This window comes from Phaseolus vulgaris, chromosome 3 (assembly GCF_000499845.2).
Source record: "Phaseolus vulgaris cultivar G19833 chromosome 3, P. vulgaris v2.0, whole genome shotgun sequence".
In the NCBI taxonomy this organism is placed as follows: domain Eukaryota; kingdom Viridiplantae; phylum Streptophyta; class Magnoliopsida; order Fabales; family Fabaceae; genus Phaseolus; species Phaseolus vulgaris.
In genome coordinates this window covers 41,181,036-41,203,716 of record NC_023757.2, presented here as the reverse complement: position 1 = coordinate 41,203,716, position 22,681 = coordinate 41,181,036, and the positions used below count along the sequence as shown (strand labels likewise).

At 29.3% G+C, this 22,681-nt stretch overlaps 2 protein-coding genes across 2 annotated transcripts; both read left to right on the top strand.

The window, feature by feature from the left end:
• Positions 1-3,798: 3,798 nt before the first annotated feature.
• LOC137807749 (probable xyloglucan 6-xylosyltransferase 5) lies at positions 3,799-5,735 on the top strand. Its single transcript, XM_068608528.1, has one exon. The coding sequence runs from the start codon at positions 4,130-4,132 to the stop codon at positions 5,465-5,467; it is 1,338 nt and encodes a 445-aa protein (XP_068464629.1). The 5' UTR covers positions 3,799-4,129; the 3' UTR covers positions 5,468-5,735.
• An 8,422-nt stretch (positions 5,736-14,157) lies between these two features.
• Positions 14,158-16,970, top strand: LOC137805931 (probable receptor-like protein kinase At5g61350). The gene has a single exon (XM_068605806.1). The coding sequence runs from the start codon at positions 14,201-14,203 to the stop codon at positions 16,892-16,894; it is 2,694 nt and encodes an 897-aa protein (XP_068461907.1). The 5' UTR covers positions 14,158-14,200; the 3' UTR covers positions 16,895-16,970.
• Positions 16,971-22,681: the final 5,711 nt, after the last annotated feature.

Below are 22,681 nucleotides of genomic sequence, written 5' to 3'. Positions count from 1 at the left end.
ATGATTTTAGTCTTTAATTTTTCTAATTACGTTATTTGAATCTAATTTGGTACGCTGATTTGGATAGATATTAATGAGAGAAAAATTAGTAATTCACCTTATTCCTTGAATCCCTATTAAAAGTTTTTTTTATCAAATATTTAAAAAAATTATATTTTTTAGTTGTGTTTCGACCATTTGATTTTGTCAATAATTTGCTTGAGTGATGGTTATGTTACATTACTTTACATTGTTATTGTTTATACATCTTCGTATAAAAAATGAAAACATAACATAATTAAATTTTTAGTTGTTTATAAATTTGAGTAATTTCAATTTAATTTTTATTAAAAAGTTGTTCTATTAAATATATAAAAAAAATATTTTTTATTGAGTTTTTGTTATTTAATTTCTTCGTCAAGTACATAATTTCCTTTTTTTATCGTCTAAATTTACGGTGTTGAATTTGAGACTATCAAATCACCATGTAACACATTTAATATATAAATATTTTATATATTTAATAGAGCAGAAGATTTTAATAAAGATTCAATTAAAAATTATGAATGAAGAATTTTAAAACTTCATTATACCAATTTTTATTTTTTTTTATGTAGAAACATGTAAATAATGAGGATGTAATACAATGGTCACTTTAGCCAAATTAACAACAAAATCAACTAACATAAATTCAGTTAAAATATATTTAAAAACATTAGATATTTAATGAATTTTTTTTTAATAAAAACTAACTAAAGATAAATTCATAAGGAATGTAAAACTTAAAATTTTATAATTACCTGATTTTAGTGTAGTTTGGTGTGTTGACTTGATAGATATAAATGAGAGTGAGAAAATTACACTGTAACTTGATTCAAGTTTCGCCTCATTCATTCTAGGTTAGACCATTAATATCACTCTCATGATAGAATAGTTTACTTATGATATATATAATTAATACACCGCTACAAAAACATGAATTAATAAATAAAATTTATTATTCTATTTATAATAATGTACTGGTTTATAATCTAGACTATATATAAATTAATAAAAGTTATTAATCATATTAATTTGTAATTTTGACTATGATATAAGTTAGTAAATGAAAAATAGTGTCTTAACGTCATTATCATTTATATTAAAATGAATTTGCATGTAATTATTTGTGGATTTAGAAAAGAATTGATTTAGTTAAAAAGATACCTTAATTCTTTATTATTAAAGGGAAAAATGTACATATAAAAAAAATAGTTATTGAGATGATTTTAATATAATCATCATTTATCTAAAAAAAATCTCTTATTTTTTTTCTCTAAAATTCTGATTATCTCCTTTGGAAGTCATCACCACTCGACTCCTCATAGTAAGTAGAGTAATAGTATCTAATCAGATTTTTTTGTTATAGTAGTTTCATTTTTACTCATTTTTTTTAGTCAATTTTGAATTTTATGGTTTACCTCAATAAACGTGTTTGTATGTAGTATGTTTGGATAATTGATCAAAACTCTTTGGTACATGTTAAACTATCCTGGTTTGTTTTAAGAGTTTGAAATCTTTGTGAGCGTGCCTACATAAGGGAATATAATTTTACTTTTCAATAAAATCCTATGTTAGAAGATCTATATGTGAATGTGACATGGTCACGAATTTCAAATTTTTTGCAAAGTTTGTTGTTTAATGAATTATTATGGTTTGATTGCGATTGACTTTAAAAGTATAAATATAGTAGATTTTGATAATTTAGAAATGTACATGTTGACTGGGATATTGAAGAAGTTCTTGAATGTGTTTGAATTGTATTATGGATCATTTGAAGTGTAAACATTGATGAGTGTTGGTATTTGAATTGAAATTTGAATAAACCTTATTTAGAAATCATGAATGTATAAATATATATATGTTGACATAGGAGTTCAATGAGAGTATATGTGCAACTCTGAGGAAGGTGATATCATTTTGATCTTATATGTTTTATATAATACAATTGTAGTATTGATTTTGGGTGAAAGCTTGAAAAATAGCTAGTATTGTAAAGTTTTCTTCTAATTTTTTTTTTAAGCAAAAGATTTTCGCTCAAACTAAAGATTCTCACTCAAGCTAGAATATGATAGAAAAAATTACCTTGTTCTCATATCCATTTTCGCTCAAGTGAGGGGAATATATTAATTTGTGAGACTTCCTGAAAGGGACGATCCTGACTCTATAGATAGCTTAGAATCATATAAATGAAGAGTATCAGGTGGTCTGAGTCAAAGGAGATTCACATGATCGATTATGAGATTTGAAAAATAACTTATCAAAGCAAATCATATTGATTTACTCGTGTTATATGAGGATGAATTTCCTAAAGGGGAGACTATGTTATAATGAGAATATAATAATATGACATGTTCAAGTCTTTTAGTCTAATTTCAATACATTGATCTTTTGGAAGTAGAATTGAATTTCTATGTTTTGGTATCAATAGATTCTTCATATGAGAGATGTGGAACCATGAGATAATTATAAATATTTTATTGTTTAGTACATGTATAATGCTTGTCTGTGAATGTATTATCTTAAATTCAAAATTTTATTAATTTTTTTAAAAATTACTAGCTTATCGTATTTTTTTGTTTTGTGTTTGTTTTAAAATCTATGATGATTGTGTCGAAAATACATGATATTATAGATGATTTTCATTTTTTCTTTCTTGTGGTATTTGGTTAAATATATATATATATATATATATATATATATATTTGTTAATTTTTTTATAAAAGGTATGTATTTTGAAATATTTTATAAATAATATATATTTAATTGCGTAATATAAGTTTTTTTAGCTCACGTAACTATGAATCTTATACTATTATTTGGTACTCATTTATGAGAAAAAAAAACTTCACGTAGTAGAAAATTGTTTAACTATATTAAAGTTAAAATATTTTAAAATAATATCAGAAATTCATTAAAGTTAAAACATTTTAAAAAATATAATCAAATAAACTAAAAGTGGGGATATATATATATATATAAATATTATTATTTTTCTTGTAAATAACAGCGAAAATATTAAACGTTTAGATACATGTAAAAAAGAAAACAAGATACTTGATGCAAAACATGATGGTTACCTTATATACAAAATCCGCCTGATATAAACCATACGTCTTCTGTATAGATATAAAAAATAAGTGAAAAAAAAATTCTTTATGTATATTTGAATAAGCGGAAAAGAATGTAGACATTAATAAATAAATTATGTGGAATATTTTTATATCAATCAAAAAATTATTTTAAAAAATAAAATATTTAATAATTTTATTTTTCCATATTTAACTGTTAAGTACTTTCTCTTATGCATTTTGCATCCCCTTTTAATTTCATATATACACTTTCCATCTAAAGCCATATTTAAAGTGGCAGAACATATAATAATTAAAAATTAGTCCAATGCAACTTTTAAAATAGTTATTACAAAAATAATAATTTAACATACAAGATAACATATAATTAAATAACAATATAAAAATCTTATAATAATAATAATGTATATTAATTAAATTTTAGGGTTACCAGAATAAAGTGTGTTTTTCATCGTCAAAAAAGTAATAACATTTTTTTATTGTTTATTCAATGAAAATTTGAATTGTCGGTAATATAATGTATTTCCATAAACGATAAAAAGGATATTGTTTTTCCGAATTGGAAGTAGATATTATCCGATTGATAAGTTAATATTATCATATTTAACCGCATAATTGATTTTTTAAGGGTTTTTAGTTTTGTCTGTTGCTTAGTTATTTTACCTCTGACCGTGTGGGATGTCGGAACTCAACTCAAGTGGCGGAAACAACCAGCCATGATGTTCGAAAATAAAAGAAAAATATTATTATTATTATTAGTATTATTAGTTATTTATAAGTGTTAAAGATGAATGTATCTAAGAATAAGGAAAAACACGTCTTTCTCACTTTCTGTGTTCCTTCAATCTACCTTTACTTTCATCTCCTTAAAAACAAACCAATGATTTTGTTTGTAAACCTGGATCCGAGGAGACAAACACCCTCCGCTCTCTAGCCTCCACCCTTTATTTATGCAGCATTTCTCAAACAACACCTTTCACTGATTCCTTTCAGGTGAATCCCCCAAATCTCGTGCCAACATGGGGCAAGACAATCACCACAAGCGCAGCACCAGCGCCGGTTTACCCACCTCCAACGCCCGAGGCCGGGCCACCGCGCTTCCCCGCGGCCGCCAGATCCAGAAGACCTTCAACAACATCAAGATCACTATCCTCTGCGGCTTCGTCACCATCCTCGTCCTCCGCGGCACCATCGGCGTCAACCTTGGTTCCTCCGATGCCGAAGCCGTCAACCAGAACCTTGTCGAGGAGACCAACCGCATCCTCGCTGAGATCCGATCCGACGCCGACCCCAACGATCCCGACGACCAGCAACCCTTCAACCCCAACGCTACCTTCACCCTTGGCCCCAAAATCGATAATTGGGACCAAGAACGCCAAAATTGGCTCAGTCAAAACCCTGAATACCCTAATTCCATCAGAGGTAAACCTCGCATCTTGCTCCTCACTGGTTCCCCTCCCAAACCCTGTGATAACCCTATTGGAGATCACTACCTCTTGAAGTCCATTAAGAACAAGATTGATTACTGTAGATTACACGGGATTGAAATTGTGTACAATTTGGCTCATTTGGATGTGGAACTTGCTGGCTACTGGGCTAAGTTGCCTATGATTCGGAGGTTGATGTTGTCACATCCCGAGGTTGAGTGGATTTGGTGGATGGATAGTGATGCTTTTTTCACTGATATGGTGTTTGAGCTTCCTATGCCTAAGTACGATGCGTATAATTTGGTTCTTCATGGATACCCTGATTTGTTGTTTGACCAGAAGTCTTGGATTGCGGTGAATACTGGGAGTTTTCTGTTTAGGAACTGTCAGTGGTCTTTGGATTTGCTTGATGATTGGGCTCCCATGGGCCCCAAGGGGCCCGTTCGCGAGGAGGCCGGCAAGATCTTGACGGCCAATCTCAAGGGGAGGCCGGCATTTGAGGCCGACGATCAGTCTGCATTGATATACTTGCTGCTGTCCAAGAAGGAGAAGTGGATGGATAAGGTGTTTCTTGAAAATTCCTTCTATTTGCACGGTTACTGGGCAGGGTTGGTTGATCGGTATGAGGAGATGATTGAGAAGTATCACCCCGGGTTGGGGGATGAGAGATGGCCGTTTGTGACACATTTTGTCGGGTGTAAACCCTGTGGGAGCTATGGAGATTATCCTGTGGAGAGGTGCCTCAGTAGCATGGAGAGGGCTTACAATTTTGCTGATAATCAGGTGCTTAAGCTCTATGGGTTCAGGCATCGTGGTCTGTTGAGCCCCAAGATCAAGAGGATCAGAAATGAGACTGTTACTCCTTTGGAGTTTGTAGACCAATTTGATATTCGGAGGCATTCTACGGAAAGCAAGGGATTGAAGAGCTAGTAAGAAATGCTGTTCAACGGTGGTATCATAGACAGTAATTATTTAGAACTGGAATTTCATTTGGGGACAGTTCAAATGTAACTTCTGCTTTTTCTGTTGTCTTGGTACTTCTTTTGAGAATAGTAGGATAGAATTCTTTCGTAATTTATCTTCTTTTTTATGAGTTTGAACAATCAGCAAACAAATTTTATTTACTCATCTGCTGTATACTGAGCTTCCTTTGTATTTGGGCTTTTGTGACATTAAATGAATTCACGAACTTAATATACGTCCATGTCCTCTTGATATCGTTGTGATTTGTAACACGAGGTAACCACCACTTTCTGTTTCTGTTTCTGATATATTTAATCTGCTGATCCCAAATGTGCGTTTCCAAATTCCAAGAGAAAGCACAAAGGTATGATCTTCAACAATGTAAGTGTGTGATAGTTTGTCTGAATTATGATTCGAAGTAAATTTTTATGATATATTTATTTGGACAATGTTTTGGATTCATAACCCTCGTGGTAACAGAGAATTCAGAATGTTAGGAGTGCTCTTTGACATGTAACAACAGGATAAATATCTTATACCAGACAGACACACCAACATCTTTTAACTGCAACACAGTTTTGTCTTGGAGCCGAAAAGGTATCATTCACAGTGACCGATAGAGCCGCTTGATATGTGATTATCGTGTCTCACGAGGCGCTGCTTTCTTACACGTTAATGTTAGCATATTTCTTTGTCAGATGAAGCTTTCGTTCCTATTATACATTTCTGCGCACTCTACAATTGTAGGTACAGAAATAAAACCTTGTATTTTCTTGACAAGTTGTTTTCACCTTCCAATAATTTTTTCTCTTCCCATTTACGAGTACCACAGAGCTAAAGAAAACAAATACTAGGACAGGTTATAATTTATGGCTGGATGGCAAAGACTAAGAACATACTATTAGTAATAATATGCTACAAAAGTTTTAATATTAGGCTATTAGCACATTCATTGGTACTATTTTTTTATAACCTCGTTCTCATTTGTGGGAATTATATGCTTACCACAATAATAAAGAGGGTTAATGAGATTTACATAAATTTCCACTTATCATAAAGTATCAAATCATGCTGGTCTGACGGTAATGGTAACTCAAAACACTCTTAATTTAGTTGGATGCTTTTAAGAGATTCCTAACACCACATGACTTCTCTCTAGGTATCCCCATCGTTATCTCTTATAAGTTATAATTGCAAAATAAGTTAATTCAATGACATGCAAGGTGTCGCCTTCATTGTACTAACAAATAATTGCACAGTTTATGGCTTTGTTGAAATTCACCTCCTTGTTTGGTAGAGTAGAGAAGAGTAGAGATTGCGATGAAACAAGCCTAGTTTGATGATATTTGTCTTATTTTCTAAGTAGAAACTTATACTCCATTATCGATAATTAACGGTTATAAAATTTGTATTTTATCATTGTTTCTGCTGGATAATATGCATATTCACTTGTGACTGTCCTAATATTTATTAAATAATTTGGAAATAAATAAAAATTGAAGTAAAAAAAAATCAATATTATTTTGAATTCAATTTAAAAAAATGCAGGTTTTCTTCTTTTTAATGCTAAATAACTATCACAAAATAGAATTATAATTTTTTTTAAATAGAATACCAAATAAATTAAAGATATTTTGATAATTGAAACAACGACGAGTATAAAAATAACATTGGGTATTTTCATTAACATTGAGTTTATTTATCTCATTCATTTCTACTCTAAAACTGCACATTTAGTTTTATTTATTACTTCTTTTAAAATCATTTCTTCATTATTTCCATTTTCTCTATTTTTTTCTCTCTAAATGAAACACACGTAAGTGACCTCCGACTTTTCCTTATGTCATATTGTATGCACAAGGTAGTCATGGTTGCATCATGCATGTATATTCTATTTCGTCATCATCTCTGCCCTTTTGGGTCCAGCGTCATCATTGTTAACTAAGAGAATGCCCTGCAAAATTTTCCACATATGATGAACAGTGGAATTTTTTATTGCATGGCTATTTTTGAATAAAAGTATAGAAAATGAAACAAAAAACCGCAATTCCGCGAGAAAATATTTTTTCGCAATTTAACAATGGGCATGTTATGTTCATTCAATTAATTATAGCTGTAGAATGACACGTCCTTGGTTGTTCTATGGGTTGTGTCTCAAATATAGTAAATAAAAAAATGGGATTTTCCAAAAGCTCACCAAACATCAAGGGCCTGAATAAATGAAACATTCGCTAAACATCTAAAGAACAAAGATCTTAGCTGAATAAGCATTAGCACTGTTAGAGTGTTCAGCCATTTCCCTGCTGATCTAGTCATTGACGAATCATGAGGAATGGAGAACTTCCTTCCTCAAAGTTGGCACTTCAATCCGATAGCCATTTGCTTTGGAGATGCCAGTTCTGAGTACATGTTCAATCACTCAGCACAGCTGTAGCAGGAACATGTGCGAAGAATCACAATTAGTTCTTCTGTCAATTACAACCTAACTCTGTCATGCAGAATACAAGCAAATTGAAAAGTGCACAGGTAAGCAGTGATATTTCAAAATAGAAAGATAAAAGCGGCATCACTGGAGGGTGAAGCTCTTGATCACTGTTCCTTGTGAATGTGAGCTACCAACCATATTCACAACCTGTAGGCAATCATTACTCCACTTTAGCGGCTAGAGCTTTATGACGATTTATAAGTATTTCGTTCATTTGTGCAATCTGGTTCAATAGTTGGGCAATTTTCTGTAAATAGAAGTAGCCAGCAGTTACAAACGACCAAAGCACAGGAGGACTAGCTAGGGAAGTGTTAAAAAGTGTACATCTTCAAGAGAACGAATCAAAAGAAATGAGAGAGAGAAAACATAAATGCATTTGCATAGAAAATCAATCATTCATGCCTACACACACATCCAATTTTGAATGCAGTCAAGCAGAAGGAAAGACCTTGATCACAAAGCCAATATTAGTTTAGGTCAGGTCATTCTAAATTGTAATTTCCTCCACTCCACTTGCAATATGACTCCCGAACCTTTCTCACCTTGTTACCGTAGAAAACTGTTCTGACCTTAAATTTATTAACATTGTTAGGCTCACTACAATCCAAGTATTGTTTGTTTTAACTCATGGGTTCTCACAGTTTTATTCTTAGGAGGAACATTAAGGTGTCTATAAATTTCTCTTAACCTTGATTCTTGAGCAATTTAAGGCTTTTTAGTGAAATGAAGCAAAGCAATCACATGACTAATACAATATAAATTCCATGTCACATAAGAAACAGTTATTGTTGTCTCCTTCAGTTTTTGTTAGGCATAACTATCCTCTGATTAACTAATATACCCAAAAACTAACATGGGCTAAAATCCAAAAAAATGGGGAATTTTTATGAAAGAAAAAAAAAAAATGAACGAACCCGTTCTTTTTTATTGACGATGGTGATGAGACGAGCTTCGTTGGGTGTGAGGGTTCTCTTCTTCCTGATGGCGACAATGATCCAGCAGAACATTAACAGCGCCGCAGCGGGCACCCCAATTGACCAAATTGGCCCTCTGTTCCTGAAAGAGGAAAGCTTGGAACGCAACATCTGGAGGGCGATACTGGTCCAGCCGCGAATCCGAGAATGGAAGGGTGAGGAAGAAGGAGGTGATTTGGGGGTGTGGTGGTCTGAATGTGGTGAGAGAATTTGGAGGTTTTCGTGGTGGATTGGGGGAAATACCAAATCGTGGTTGTTATGGTGGATTGACCAATCATTTGGATTTGGAAGTGATGGAAGTTGAGGATCCACATTCCCCATGCTTCTTCATTCAACTCAGGACTCAGAATTGGGTTTATTTTCTTACTCTCATTTTCTTCAATTCATTTCACAAGCTCTCCACTGCATTCTGCTGCAAAGCCCTTAGCTGAATTTTGAATGTCAACAACATGCACAAATAATATTTCAATCAATTATATTATTCTATATATAATTCAGATTGAGATAATTATAAGTACTTTTGATAAAACATGGATTCGTAATCATTTCAATATCATACTTTATTTTTTTAATTGTATTTTTCTTTTTAAACATTACAGACAATCATTTTTTTTTAATTTTAACATCATTTTTTTAATGATTGATTTTATCTCCGGTGATGAATATTGTGCATTTTTTTTCCAAAACTTAATCTTTATCTTTGTAATAATTAAAGTAATCATCATAGTTAATTTGGAAATTTTATGTTTCCTATTTTTGGACTGAATATATGAATAATTAAATAATAGTAATTTACCTATATTCATGATTATTGTTCGTGACATTTATTAATTGAAAAATTAGTTAAAGATAGAAAACAATGACACGACTTATTTGTTTTGTATATTTTCAAATAGTAATTTGCGTATGTCTGATGCCGCAAAATTTGTTCATAATAAATTAATGATATTTACTAATTCAATCATAATAACATTTTAATAATTTAAAAATTCCTTATTTAAATCGATGCATTCAAATTTTAAATAATATTTGATTGCGTTAAATTTATATCAAATTAATATATCTATATATATTATTGAAATTTGATTATAGTTAAATATTATTCCGAATTTGAATGTATCAACTTAAATAAATCAAATAAATCAATATAAGAAAGTTTTGAAATAGAAATCAATTTTTAGAGACCACAATAATAATTAAATTAAACATTATTTTAAAAACTAAATTTTTATTTATTTAATTTAATTTATATTATTGTTAAATAGTTTCTAAATTTGTATCTAATTATCAACTAAAGTTTTTCTACCAAATTTTAGAAACTAAATAATTAGATACAAATTTAGAAGCTATTTAACAATAATAAAAACTAATTTAAAAATATATTTTTTTTAATTTTTAAAATAGTTTCTAATTTAGTTATTATTGTAACTAATTATTTTTTCTCTAATTTTTTTTTATTTCATGATTTTTTTTGTGAATATTAAAAATTCAATTTTTATTTATTCATCACGGTTTAATCAATTAATTTTGTAATATTAGAAAAAAAATAGAATGCTCACCATTGTTGGAGTATAATATTATTCAATGTAATATAACAATGTAAAGAGAGTTTTTTTTTTTTTTTTTACTTTAACCATAACGAGTTTATTATTTGTTTGGTTTTGGGAAATGGAAATATATATTCGCCAATTGATTAATGTAATCAACAAATTTATTATTTGTCTGGATTTTTTTTAAACATTAATTTTTAGAATGTATTTTTTGTATTTTAAAATTGTTCTTTTAAAATAAAATTTTGATTTTCAATTTTATTTCGAAATTTCATTTTAAAAATACAAAAAATCAATTCCAATTATTTAATATAATAATAAGAGATAATTTTAGAATTTTAAAATTTAATTAAATGCATTTTAACTACATCTTCCTCCCAAGTTATTAGTCAAATGTGGAACTAGCATGCCTTTGGAAGACTATTGCAAATCCACCAATTGGCAGTCTCACATTACACTGATATTTTAATATAATTTTAAATTCTGTACAAATTGTAAAATGCATATTATATTATATTATTAAATATAATAACATAATTAATTTTTTTATTTATCAACTTTGTATAATTTTTTATTTTCAGGACTACTCCCTCTCATACTCAAATATATAAAATTATGTGGATTTAAAGATAAACAAATTTTTATTTTCTAAACTTTATTTAACGTTAATATTTGTAAAAATACATTTATTTCAAAATTTAAACATATCTATCGATAAATTTAATTAGGATTTAATTTTTTTATTAAATTAACTTAACTACAAATATAAAAATAGATAATTTTGTTTATGGTTGAGTGCCAAGGTATTTCCCAATACAACAATGACTACATAAAAATTGGTATTATGACTCATGCATCGAGTGAATAAAAATTAATAGAAATCCATAGCCATTAAATATTAGAAATAAAAACAAATATAAATTTTTATTTTAAACATGTCCATCCTCTACTAAAAGGTCACCCACTCCTCTACTTAAGTTGATGGACATATATAAAAAAACAAGGCCGTTTCTTCCTTTTCTTCCTGAATCCCATCATTTATGAAAAAAAAAAGACTTTTTTTTATTCCTTTTAAAAATGACTTGCTTTTTTTTTTAATATTTCTGGAATATATTTTTCAAAACACATTTAATTAATTTCGGATTTATTAATTTAGAAATAAAAAGAAATGTGTTCCAGAAAATATTTCAGAAGATTTTTTTGTCTTCCAGTTGCTTACAGAACCTCTATTTCATAATTTTTTTTTATGGAACCCCAATTCCAAAATTACCAAAAACTGTGAAAGAGTACTTTCGATATTTTAAATAATGTAGGGATGAAGGAAGAAAAATGTAGAAGTGTAGGAAGAAACTCCAAAAAAAAACAAACCATTTTTCTTTCTTTTTTTTCTAATCAAAGAGTAGCCTGTAGAAGAATTTGATATGCTGCACGAAGAATTTGCCATCTAAAAATTCTCTAAATGGACCAGAAAACAAAGGTCTCAAGAGGTTTGAGCCCAATTGAGAAAATTTTGAACCTTTCATTATGACTCTTTCTTCCTACACCTCCATACCTTTTTGTGCCACCCGATACTAAATATGAAAATACCATTTTATCCTTTTTATTTCACTCCCTTGAATTTGAAATAATAAGCCTATGGATTATGTATTCCGGATTACATAATCCGGAAGTCAATTTCATATTTAAAAAAGACTTATGGATTATGTAATCCGGAAACTAATAACACATCTGAAAAAAAGACTTCCGGATTACATAATCCGGAAGCTAATTCTGAATCTAGAAAAAGACTTATGGATTATGTAATTCGGAATATTGAAAAGGATATTTTTGGAATAAGAAAAATTTATGGGGGTGGCACAAGAAGGTATGGAGGTGCAGGAAGAAGCAGCCTTCATTATACAAACACCCATCACATGCTTTCAGGTAAATCATACCTTTTATTATAATTAGGAATGACAAAAGTAGGTTAAGTTTGCTGGATGTTATTGCTTCGTGCACCATCATTACTAATTGCACCCTAATACTAATAGAAAAAGATTAAAATATTTTTCCTCACTGCATCACACTATTGCTGTGGCTATTGTTGCACCATTGCCAATGCAAAAGAGATGGATAACATTACAAAGAAAGAAGAAAAGAGAGAACACTTTGTGGAAAAAAAATTGTTCTAAAACCCTATTTTTACAACACATTTCATGTGTTGGGGAAACTTGTTTTAGAAATCCTTTTCTATAAAATTTGTTTTGGAATATATTTCACGCGGTCCAAAAAATTTGTTAGGAAAATTTCTTTCCCAAAATCATATTTCAGAAATTTCATTCCAAAAATTTAATTCGGGAAAGTGTGTTATGAAAATTTTCCAGAATGAAAAATCTATAAGTCATTTTAAAAAAGGATAAAATAATTATTTTAAAAATTATAAGGGTTCGCCAAGAAATTGTGAGGGTGTAAGAAAAAAAAAGGCCTTAATGAATCATGTTTATATTTTTAACTCACTAACCCGTTTTACTCTACCTCATGTAGCTAATCAATTGAGAGAGAGTTGGTGCATTGATTTTTTTAAATAAAAGATTTAATTAAAAAATTAATATTTTATTATATTATTTAAATCATCACTACTTATAAGTAATACTTTTTAATTTATTCAATTAGAGATATTAAATAATTAATTATTAAAAAAATATGTATATAATTAAGTATACTTTTAATATATATACCAAATAAATAAAAATTAAAAACTAACGGATCAATCTATTAGTCCATCCTCTAATAGGATGTACCAATTCATTCTTTAATAAAATGAATCAAGTTTTCTACCTCGTCATGGTGTGTTAACACCCCTAATTAAGACCATTTATAATTTTATAAGTATTATGATCTCTGAAAAGAGATATAGCTAGAAAGATTATAAATGTTGATTAAATATTTGCAAAATTAAGTTTATCCACATATCATTATTTTTGTAACTATAGGTCACTGTTTTCTTTTAGGACCCTTTGACGGATAATGTTCTCTTGCATAAACAATTTCATCATGTAATTCTCTATAGTTTTTAATATCATTAATGATATGGAGAAAATAAATAAATATAAAATTATTGTATTTTAAAATTAAAATAAGTGCTTAAAAAATTGATGGCGATTGTCATATGAATCTACAACCATGCATCTAAAAAATTGTCTTTAACTTGCGTTTAAATCAATGAAAGTTAGAAAAATGCAATGCACATATATCAAAAGTAAACCTATTATAGATTTTTATATATATCAAAATTGAGAGTTTCAATTATCTATTTACAACACTTTAATTTTTCTCTTTTTAAAATATGCACTTCGTCATACTTGTCTTTTTTTCAAGAGTCTTGAGTTTTATATCACAATTTAAATAATTTATTATTGAACATAAAATATAATTTATATATTAAAAATACTCATTTATCATAACAGTATATATATATATATATATATATATATATATATGATTTTACTATAAATTTGAATTATATAAAATAAATATTCATATTGTGGAATGTATAATCTAAATACTAGTATTTGTTCTTGAGATATGTGTGTGGGAATGAAAACATTATTTTTTGTTTGTAAACAGATTCAGTTTGGATGTTACTCTGTTAGTACTTGGTGATGGAATCTGAATGTATTTTAGGAGGAACGTCCATTGTTAGGTCCAACGTATGCCTCTGTCTCATTCATCATCGCTTCTACACATTCTAACAACCTTTCCAACATGCAACCAAATCTTCTTCTTTCTCCTTCTCACTACAAACAAAACACCTCTCTTCTGTTCCTTCAACTGCTGCATGCACCCTCTGCATACCATCAAACCATCTTCATTTTCTTCCTCCTTTTCATGTTTTTTATCTCCACCCCCTCTCCATCCTCATTCTCCAACCTCACCAATGGGCCTAGACAACAAAGGAATCAGACTCATATTCATTTTCGTTCTTCACCCTTTCCTTTTCACCCTCCCCAAATGCAACTCTTCTTTCACACCTCTGGTTAACTATCTCCTTGATTGTGGCTCCTCCCACCCCACTCAGCTCACAGATGGAAGAACTTTCAAATCTGATCGTGAAACCACTTCTCTCCTAGCCACAGCTGAAGATGTGCAAATATCACTTGACTCAAATCTCTCATCTTCTGTTCCTTCTTCATTACTTCCTTTGTATCAAACTGCAAGGCTTTTTCAAGAGGAATCCACCTACTCCTTTTACATATCTAAAACTGGTAGACTTTGGGTTCGCCTTTACTTCTTCCCTCTCTCTAACCCTTCATATAACCTAACAGCTGCTGTTTTCTCTGTCCAAACTAATCACCATGTGCTCCTGCATGAGTTCTCCGTGAGGAACAGTGACTCACCTGTTTTCAAGGAATACCTTGTTAACGTTTCTGATAGTAGATTCTCCCTCAAATTCAAGCCCATGAAAAACTCCTTTGCGTTCATCAATGCAATTGAGGTTGTCTCAGCCCCTGACAATCTTATTTCGGATTCAGCAATTGCACTTTCCCCACTTCGTGAATTCAAAGGCTTGTTGTTATCTGCTTTTGAAGTATCCTACAGAATAAACGTTGGTGGTCCCACCATAACTCCTGGCGACGACGCTTTGGCAAGAACATGGGAAACCGATGGTTCATACAACATCTTCCCACAGGGTTCTGAGACTCTTTCTGTCTCCAAAAAAAGCATAAAGTATCCTCATACTGGGGTTACACCTTTGATTGCTCCCAACTTGGTTTATGCAAGTGTTGTACACATGAAGGATGCTAAAGTCATGCGACCGAATTTCAATCTCAGTTGGATGGTGAACGTGGAAAGGAGCTACTCTTATTTGATAAGAATGCATTTCTGTGACATATTGAGCAAGAGTCTTAATCAGTTATACTTTAATGTGTACATCAACGGGATTGAGGGCGTGTCAGCTCTGAATCTATCATCGCAAACCAAAGCTCTAGCCACTGCTTTTTACCAGGACTTTGTGTTAAATGCACTGAATATAACAAACGGTTCCATTTTGGTTCAGGTGGGACCAACCAATCTCCAACAAGGCACGGTCGATGCAATTCTGAATGGAATTGAGGTGATGAAGATTAGCAACATCGCCGACAGCTTGGATGGTTTCTTCTCTGTTGATGGGAAATACAAAGGGCCAAGTTCAATAACCACGGAAATGAAAATTTTGGTTTATGTTGGACTTGTATTGGCTGTGACAGCAATGCTGTTGCTAGTAATGATTTGCATGAGGTGGAAAAAGAGGCCTCAAGGTTGGGAAAAGCATAGCAGATTCTCATCATGGCTCCTCCCTGTCCATTCACCTAGATTGTGTTCAAGCAAAAGCAGTTGGCGAGGCTCAACAGCATCCAGTTCCCACAAGAGCACTAAACATGGCAAAAGGTTCTTCCCCTTCAGTGAAATGCGAGAAGCCACCAATAATTTCGACGAGACTAGAGTGATTGGTGTTGGAGGCTTCGGGAAAGTGTATCTTGGAACGTTGAAAGATGGGACAAAGGTTGCCATAAAACGAGGAAGTGGTAATTCAGAACAAGGCATCAATGAGTTCAGAACAGAACTAGAAATGCTCTCAAAGCTACGCCATCGCCACCTTGTCTCATTGATGGGCTTCTGTGATGAAAACTCAGAGATGGTTCTTGTGTATGAGTACATGGCCAATGGCCCTTTTCGTTCCCACCTCTATGGCTTCGACCTCCCTTGTTTGTCATGGAAAAAGAGGCTTGAAATATGCATTGGTGCAGCTCGCGGCTTGCACTATCTCCACACCGGGGCAGCTCAAAGCATCACACACCGTGATGTGAAGACAACAAACATCCTCTTAGATGAGAACTACATTGCCAAGGTTTCTGACTTTGGTTTGTCAAAAGCTGTCCCAGAGAAAGCCCAAGTTAGCACAGCCGTAAAGGGTAGTTTCGGGTACCTTGACCCTGAGTACTATAGGAGTCAGCAACTAACTCAGAAATCTGATATATACTCTTTTGGGGTAGTCCTATTTGAGGTACTATGTGCTAGGCCAGTTATTTGCCCAACACGTCCAACAGAAGAGATTAACTTGGCTGAATGGGCAAAGAAACAGCACAGAAGAGGAGTGCTCAATGAAGAAATTGATCCACATATTGCTGCTACTATGAATCTTCAATCGCAAAGTGTTTTTGTTCAAATTTCTGAGAGATGTTTAGCAGATTGTGGTGTTGATAGGCCTAGCATGGGGGATGTGTTGTGGCATTTGGAATACGCTTTGCGCCTAGAAGAAGCTGCCTCACGGATTGATGAACCTGAAGATAAAAGTACAAGTATAGTCACAAATGAGGATAATTCTGTTTTGTTTTCTGAGATAGATAACTTAGAGGAAAGGTAAAGTTAGGCAGATAGGAAATACAAACAAGTTCAAAGCCAAATTCACTGCTATCAACATCCAGGTATGGTCATGCAACATGCAGGACCCAATTGGATTGGAGTCAGGAATTTTAGTTTCAGTATAAAAACAACATACTCTTATTTTCTTAATTGATTTAGGTGTAAAAAAAAAATCAAGAGTACGAAATTTTTTGTATCTCAATTGTGATTTCTGCTACTTAACAGAAATATATTAAGTTCCTTTTAACATTGATATTTTACTTCTTGTTTTTAACATGTGTGTTCCATCTTTCCACTTGAGTTAATGAACTCCAAAAATATTTTAGTTTGAGGTAATATTGCATTAGAAGAATAAGCACGGAAAGTTTAAAATGAACGGATTTTTTTTTTTATATAAAATACTATGGTAAAATTTCTAAGTTTAGTGTAGAATAGGAGAAATTATTATATATTTTCCAAAATAGTTGTAGTTTTATTTAACTTCTTCGCATAATAAAAAAAATTGATAGTATTATACTTTTTCATAAATTAAAAAAAAAAATTATGTCTAACATACAATTTAATGGGACTATAAACATGTAACAGACTAAATTTACCAGATAATTTGATGTCTACGCTTTTTAAATGGTACGGTTAAATATATAAAACATGCAAGATGGAAGAAAAATGAAGATAATTTTATAATTTCACAATCATAAAGAATAAAGAGCTTTCTTATCTATCTCAATTTTTTTTTTTCATTTCCTAAACTTCTCTACTAATATTATAATCATTATTAACATTCAAACAAATATTTAACAAATAATTTTTTTTATACATATGATATAGAAAAATTATCTTTTAAAATGACAATCGAATGATTGATTTCGTAAAAAAAATTAACAAAATACTTTAGAAAATATATATTGTCTTATTTAAATTTATATTTTTGGTTTGCATATTTTGTTTAAATTGTAATAAAATATTTTATGAGATATATACTGTATTATTTAATTTAAATATATTTCTGGTTTAAATATTTTGTTTCTTTTAAAAATAACAAGTAATTATATTTAATGATGTTTTAATAATAATCTTATTGTTTTACAACTAGTTTAAATGGAAAAATTAATAATTATAACTATTTTATATGATTATATAACATAATCATTATTTATCTTAAATATAATAATTCATTATGATGTGGGGTTATAGTGGTTATCATCTTTAACCAGGAATGATAATCCTCTTAATAAAATTATTATTATATATATGTGTGTGTTTTTAATATTTTAAATATCATATTATTAAAATTTAGGATAAAATGCTACTAATTATTATTTTTTAAAGTTTAAAAATAATATTAAGAAAATGAAAAAATATTTATGTAAGAGATAATTGTAAAAATATAAATAATAATTTTATTATTAATTAAATTAATTGTTTTTTATTAATTACATCTGATATTTTATTTTATTAAGAGATCCACCTCAATTAACTACATTAGTAACATAAAAATTATAATTATAATTTTTAAATTATACAATTTTATTATAAGAAGAAAGAAAGTCCTCAATGAAGATAAGAAAACTGAGTTTGTATTATAAATGTTTCAAATGAACAATGTTTTAACGGTAAAGTTTTCTAAAAATAAAGCACATTTATTTTCTATATTAAAGAGTTTTTTGGAAAAATATATTATGAAGAAATGTTCAGGTTAAAATTCAAGTTTGAACTTTGAAATCTAGTGTTAACTTGGAAAGAATTTGAAAATATATTTTAGAGTGAAAAATTTGAGAATAGAATGTCTTGATAATTTGAAAATATTAAAAGATATTGTGTAGTAATATTTATGTTTTATTATGATGATGATTATGTTTATTGATACTCATCATAATGTTTATGAAAATATTTTAGGATCAGAGGTGTGTGAAGTTGAAAGACAAAGTTTCATTTACGAGCTTCTAATGGAGAAATAATGAAGGCAAAGAGAGAAATCTAGGTTAAGGATGTCTAAATATAAATTACTTTTCAAAATAATCAAAATAATGATGATATAAATTATCTTTTTAATTGAAATTAAACTAATTACACTATAATTTATCATTTTTAGTAGTGGTCAAATTAAGTATGATACAAATTATCGTTTTTCATACCATATAAATTTTTTTCTCGAGTGATAACATCCTTTAATATAATTGAAACACATTTCTGATCAAATTAAAAAAAATGGAGGTAATCTTAGAAAAAAGCAAGGAGTGAAAATAGCAAAGCCCAAAAGACCCATGAGGCCGAAGGAGAGAACAGTGTGGTGATGGTCCAATCAAAGAAGGCAAATGCTTCCTATACCCAATCATTTTTTACCTGCACCCAACATATTTTTTTAAATACCAAAAATGCCCTTAATTCCGGAAATAAAAATCCAGAATTGAAAATAAAATATTCCGGAAAAATAAATTCGAAGTGATTATTGAGTTTCAGAAATAAAAATCCAGAAAAAAAATTAAAATTCTATTTCAGACAAAAAAATCCAGAATTGAAAAATAATACATTCCAAAAAAATAATCCAGAAAAGAAATTATTGTATTTCGGAAATGAAAATCTGGAAACAAAAATGAAAAACCTATTCCAGTAAAAAAATCCATAATATAAAATTTCGTTCTGGAAAAAAAAAATCAAAACATATTTTGGAAATTTTTTTTAGGACAGTTTCGTCTTTTTACTATAATCGGGTGCAGTGATATGGTGCAGGAAGCAATTGCCTCAAGAGGGTGCCCTTAAATGAATCCCTTACATTGCTTTTAGTTCAATGTTTCCTTACTATTAGTCATAAACTCTTCGTTGCTAAAAAAAATAACGTGGAAATATTTAAACTAAAAACAGGTTTATTGCTTTATAAGTTTTTTTTTATTACAATTCATATATGTGGGTCTTTAAAAATTTCGACTTTTTTTTATATAAGTCTTTTTGTATCATGTATTAAGAAAGTTGTTATTTATATATCAAATATCAAATATGTATAAAGATAATTTTTTTAATGATCCATTTATATGAAAATTTTAATAAAAAATCTATCTAGCAGCGCTTTCATCTTTCACCAATTTAAATATCTATTCAAACAAAAAATCATAGATAACAAAATTTCGTAAATAGAATAACAATTTTATCATTAATGTTTTGTTTAAGAGGAAGGAGAAAAAATATCTACAATAAAAATAAAGTAGTAGAGAAAAAAAATAAAAGAATACAGTATAAATTAAAGATGTTTGTCGGTTAAGAAATAAATATAAGATGAGAAGAAAGATAGAAATAAATAAAAATATGTGAGAAATAATATATCACTCTTTAAAAAGTACATTATTCTATCTCGGTTTTTTTCGTGCCTTTACCCCGTATTATTTAAAAAAAATTGTTTTTTCCACTTAAATACAATTTTAGTCCGTCTATTTTGTTCATATTTTTATTTATTTTGAAATTGGAATATTTAGTCCGCATTAAATAAACTTACAATTGGGTTAAGTAATCAATTTTGTTTATGTTTATTTCCTTTTTATATTTTAACTAGTTAAATTATTTTTTTTGTAACCTTTAATGAATTTGTTAGAATGAATTTTAAAGTTAGAAGGATGATATATCTTTTAGGAAAATAAAATAAAATAAGGAAACAAAAAATGTACATACGATTGAGAACAATCCTCATAAAATACAATATCTCAATGAGAACAATCCTCCTTTATTTTTATCAACGAATCAATGTAATATGTTTCTTATTTATAAAAAATAGCATTAAAAATACATTTCTATATTAATTATTTTCTATAAATAGTGTAGAAGGTGTTTATAATACATTGGTTAATATCACAACCAATGTATAGAATGTGTTAAATTTAAAAAAAATAGTTTAGTTTAGGTCACCCCACTACTTGTAATTGCAAAAAAAAAAAAAAAATCATAGCTGAATTTTATAATACCATATGAACATACTTTTTCAATTAAATCAAATTCTAAAAGTATCACTAAAATAATACATATACTAATGTGGGACGATAAAATAAATGTTAGCACCTCATCTAATTTTACTAAAGTTCAATACACAATCTAAATAGTAAAATTTGTAATTGAAATAATATGTAAAAGCTATAATAAAATACTTATTAGTGAGAAATGAGAAATGGAGGAGGAAGAAGAAAGGTGTTTGTAGGAGGGGAATGAAGAAGGAGGTGTTTTTGGCGATACATTAGAAGGAGGTATTAAACAACACAATTTGCAACCACTTCACATTGGTAGAAGAGAAGAACCTAGGAATGAAGCCAAAGGCACAAAGTTAATATAAAGGTTTGCTACTAAAAAACACCTACTACGTCCATATTACATTGATTTTAATACTAAAAGATTGTTTCTTGCAACTTAACTATAAGGTTTTGCACTATATTTCTTGTTTATATTAACTTTTTTCTTAATGTCATTTTCACATTAGTTCATCAATTTAACATAAAATAAAATTAACACATTTAAGCTGAAGTTATTCCCAATCTCAAAGTAAACACGAGTTTAAAATATTTTTAATTATGACGAAGATCTCGCATCGACTAAAGATAATGATATATCATAGTATATAAATGAGTGTAAATCTCACATCATTTATAACACATCGTAACGAGACTTTCTTAGGTTTATCAAACCACCTGTTATAAGGTCTCTATCGAACTATCCAGTCTCACGTACGAGTTGATAGGTCTCGGCATGAAAGAATGTGTTAGAGATCTCTCATCGATTAAATATAAAAGCATTTGATAATATATAAGTGAGTGCAAATCTAACCTTATAAGTCAAAATTTTATAAGATTAGGTTACACTTAAAATTCTTAGTGTAATGATATATATTGAAGATTCTTCAACTTCACCATAAAAGTCAACTTTATAAAATTATCTTAAACTTCAAATTCATTTTCTAAGAGTATTTCATGATATTATTTTAGTTATTATAGTAAAACACTATATTTAAATATATTACAACATAAAATAAAATATATGAATTGATATATATATATATATATATAATATATATATATATAATATTCATTGTTGTAGTTTTCATTTAAATATTTGTTATGAATAAAATTGAAATTACAGTAATATTATATCCATAAAACAAAACTATAATGAATAAATAATAATTAAATTAATTTTAAATATTTTATCAAGTACTATATTCATTAGATATAACATATTGTGAAATAAAATAAGATGGCGAATTGACATTTGATACATTTATGAAATGTAACTATTATTTATTAAAAATGAATGTATGAATTTGTGAATGAGGTTCAATTAAAAATTTGGCAAGAGTTGAATGTAACACTCTTTGTGCAACTAGTTGAGTATCTGCCATAAATGGCACATTCCAGTGCCGTTAAGCATTGCTATTATACATTTCAAGCATTATTTAGTGTCATTAGTAACTCTAAAATTGAAAAGATCCAAAAAAATTCCTTAAAAAATTTCATCAGGAAAAGGTTTTCTAAATATTGTTTAGATTGGCTTTTAGAGAAACATGATATTTAAAAATAGAGTGATTAAATTAATTTTCAACTATAAATAAAAGGAACCGACACTTTGTTTAGTGCAAATATATAGTGGTGTTTATATTTTGTTTGTTTTCTTAACGTTTATTATTTTCTTTTTCCTTTACATAATAAGAGAGAGGTCCCAAGCCAAATGTCTATTATTTTATATTCAACCACCTAATTGCACTTAAATTTCAGTTGAAATGTCAACAAATATGTTGACATCTTAACAAGGAAAGGAA

What these genes read in the sequence shown, in the direction of transcription:
- LOC137807749 (XM_068608528.1), top strand. Translation starts at nt 4,130, where the DNA reads ATGGGGCAAGACAATCACCACAAGCGCAGCACCAGCGCCGGTTTACCC.
- LOC137805931 (XM_068605806.1), top strand. Translation starts at nt 14,201, where the DNA reads ATGCCTCTGTCTCATTCATCATCGCTTCTACACATTCTAACAACCTTT.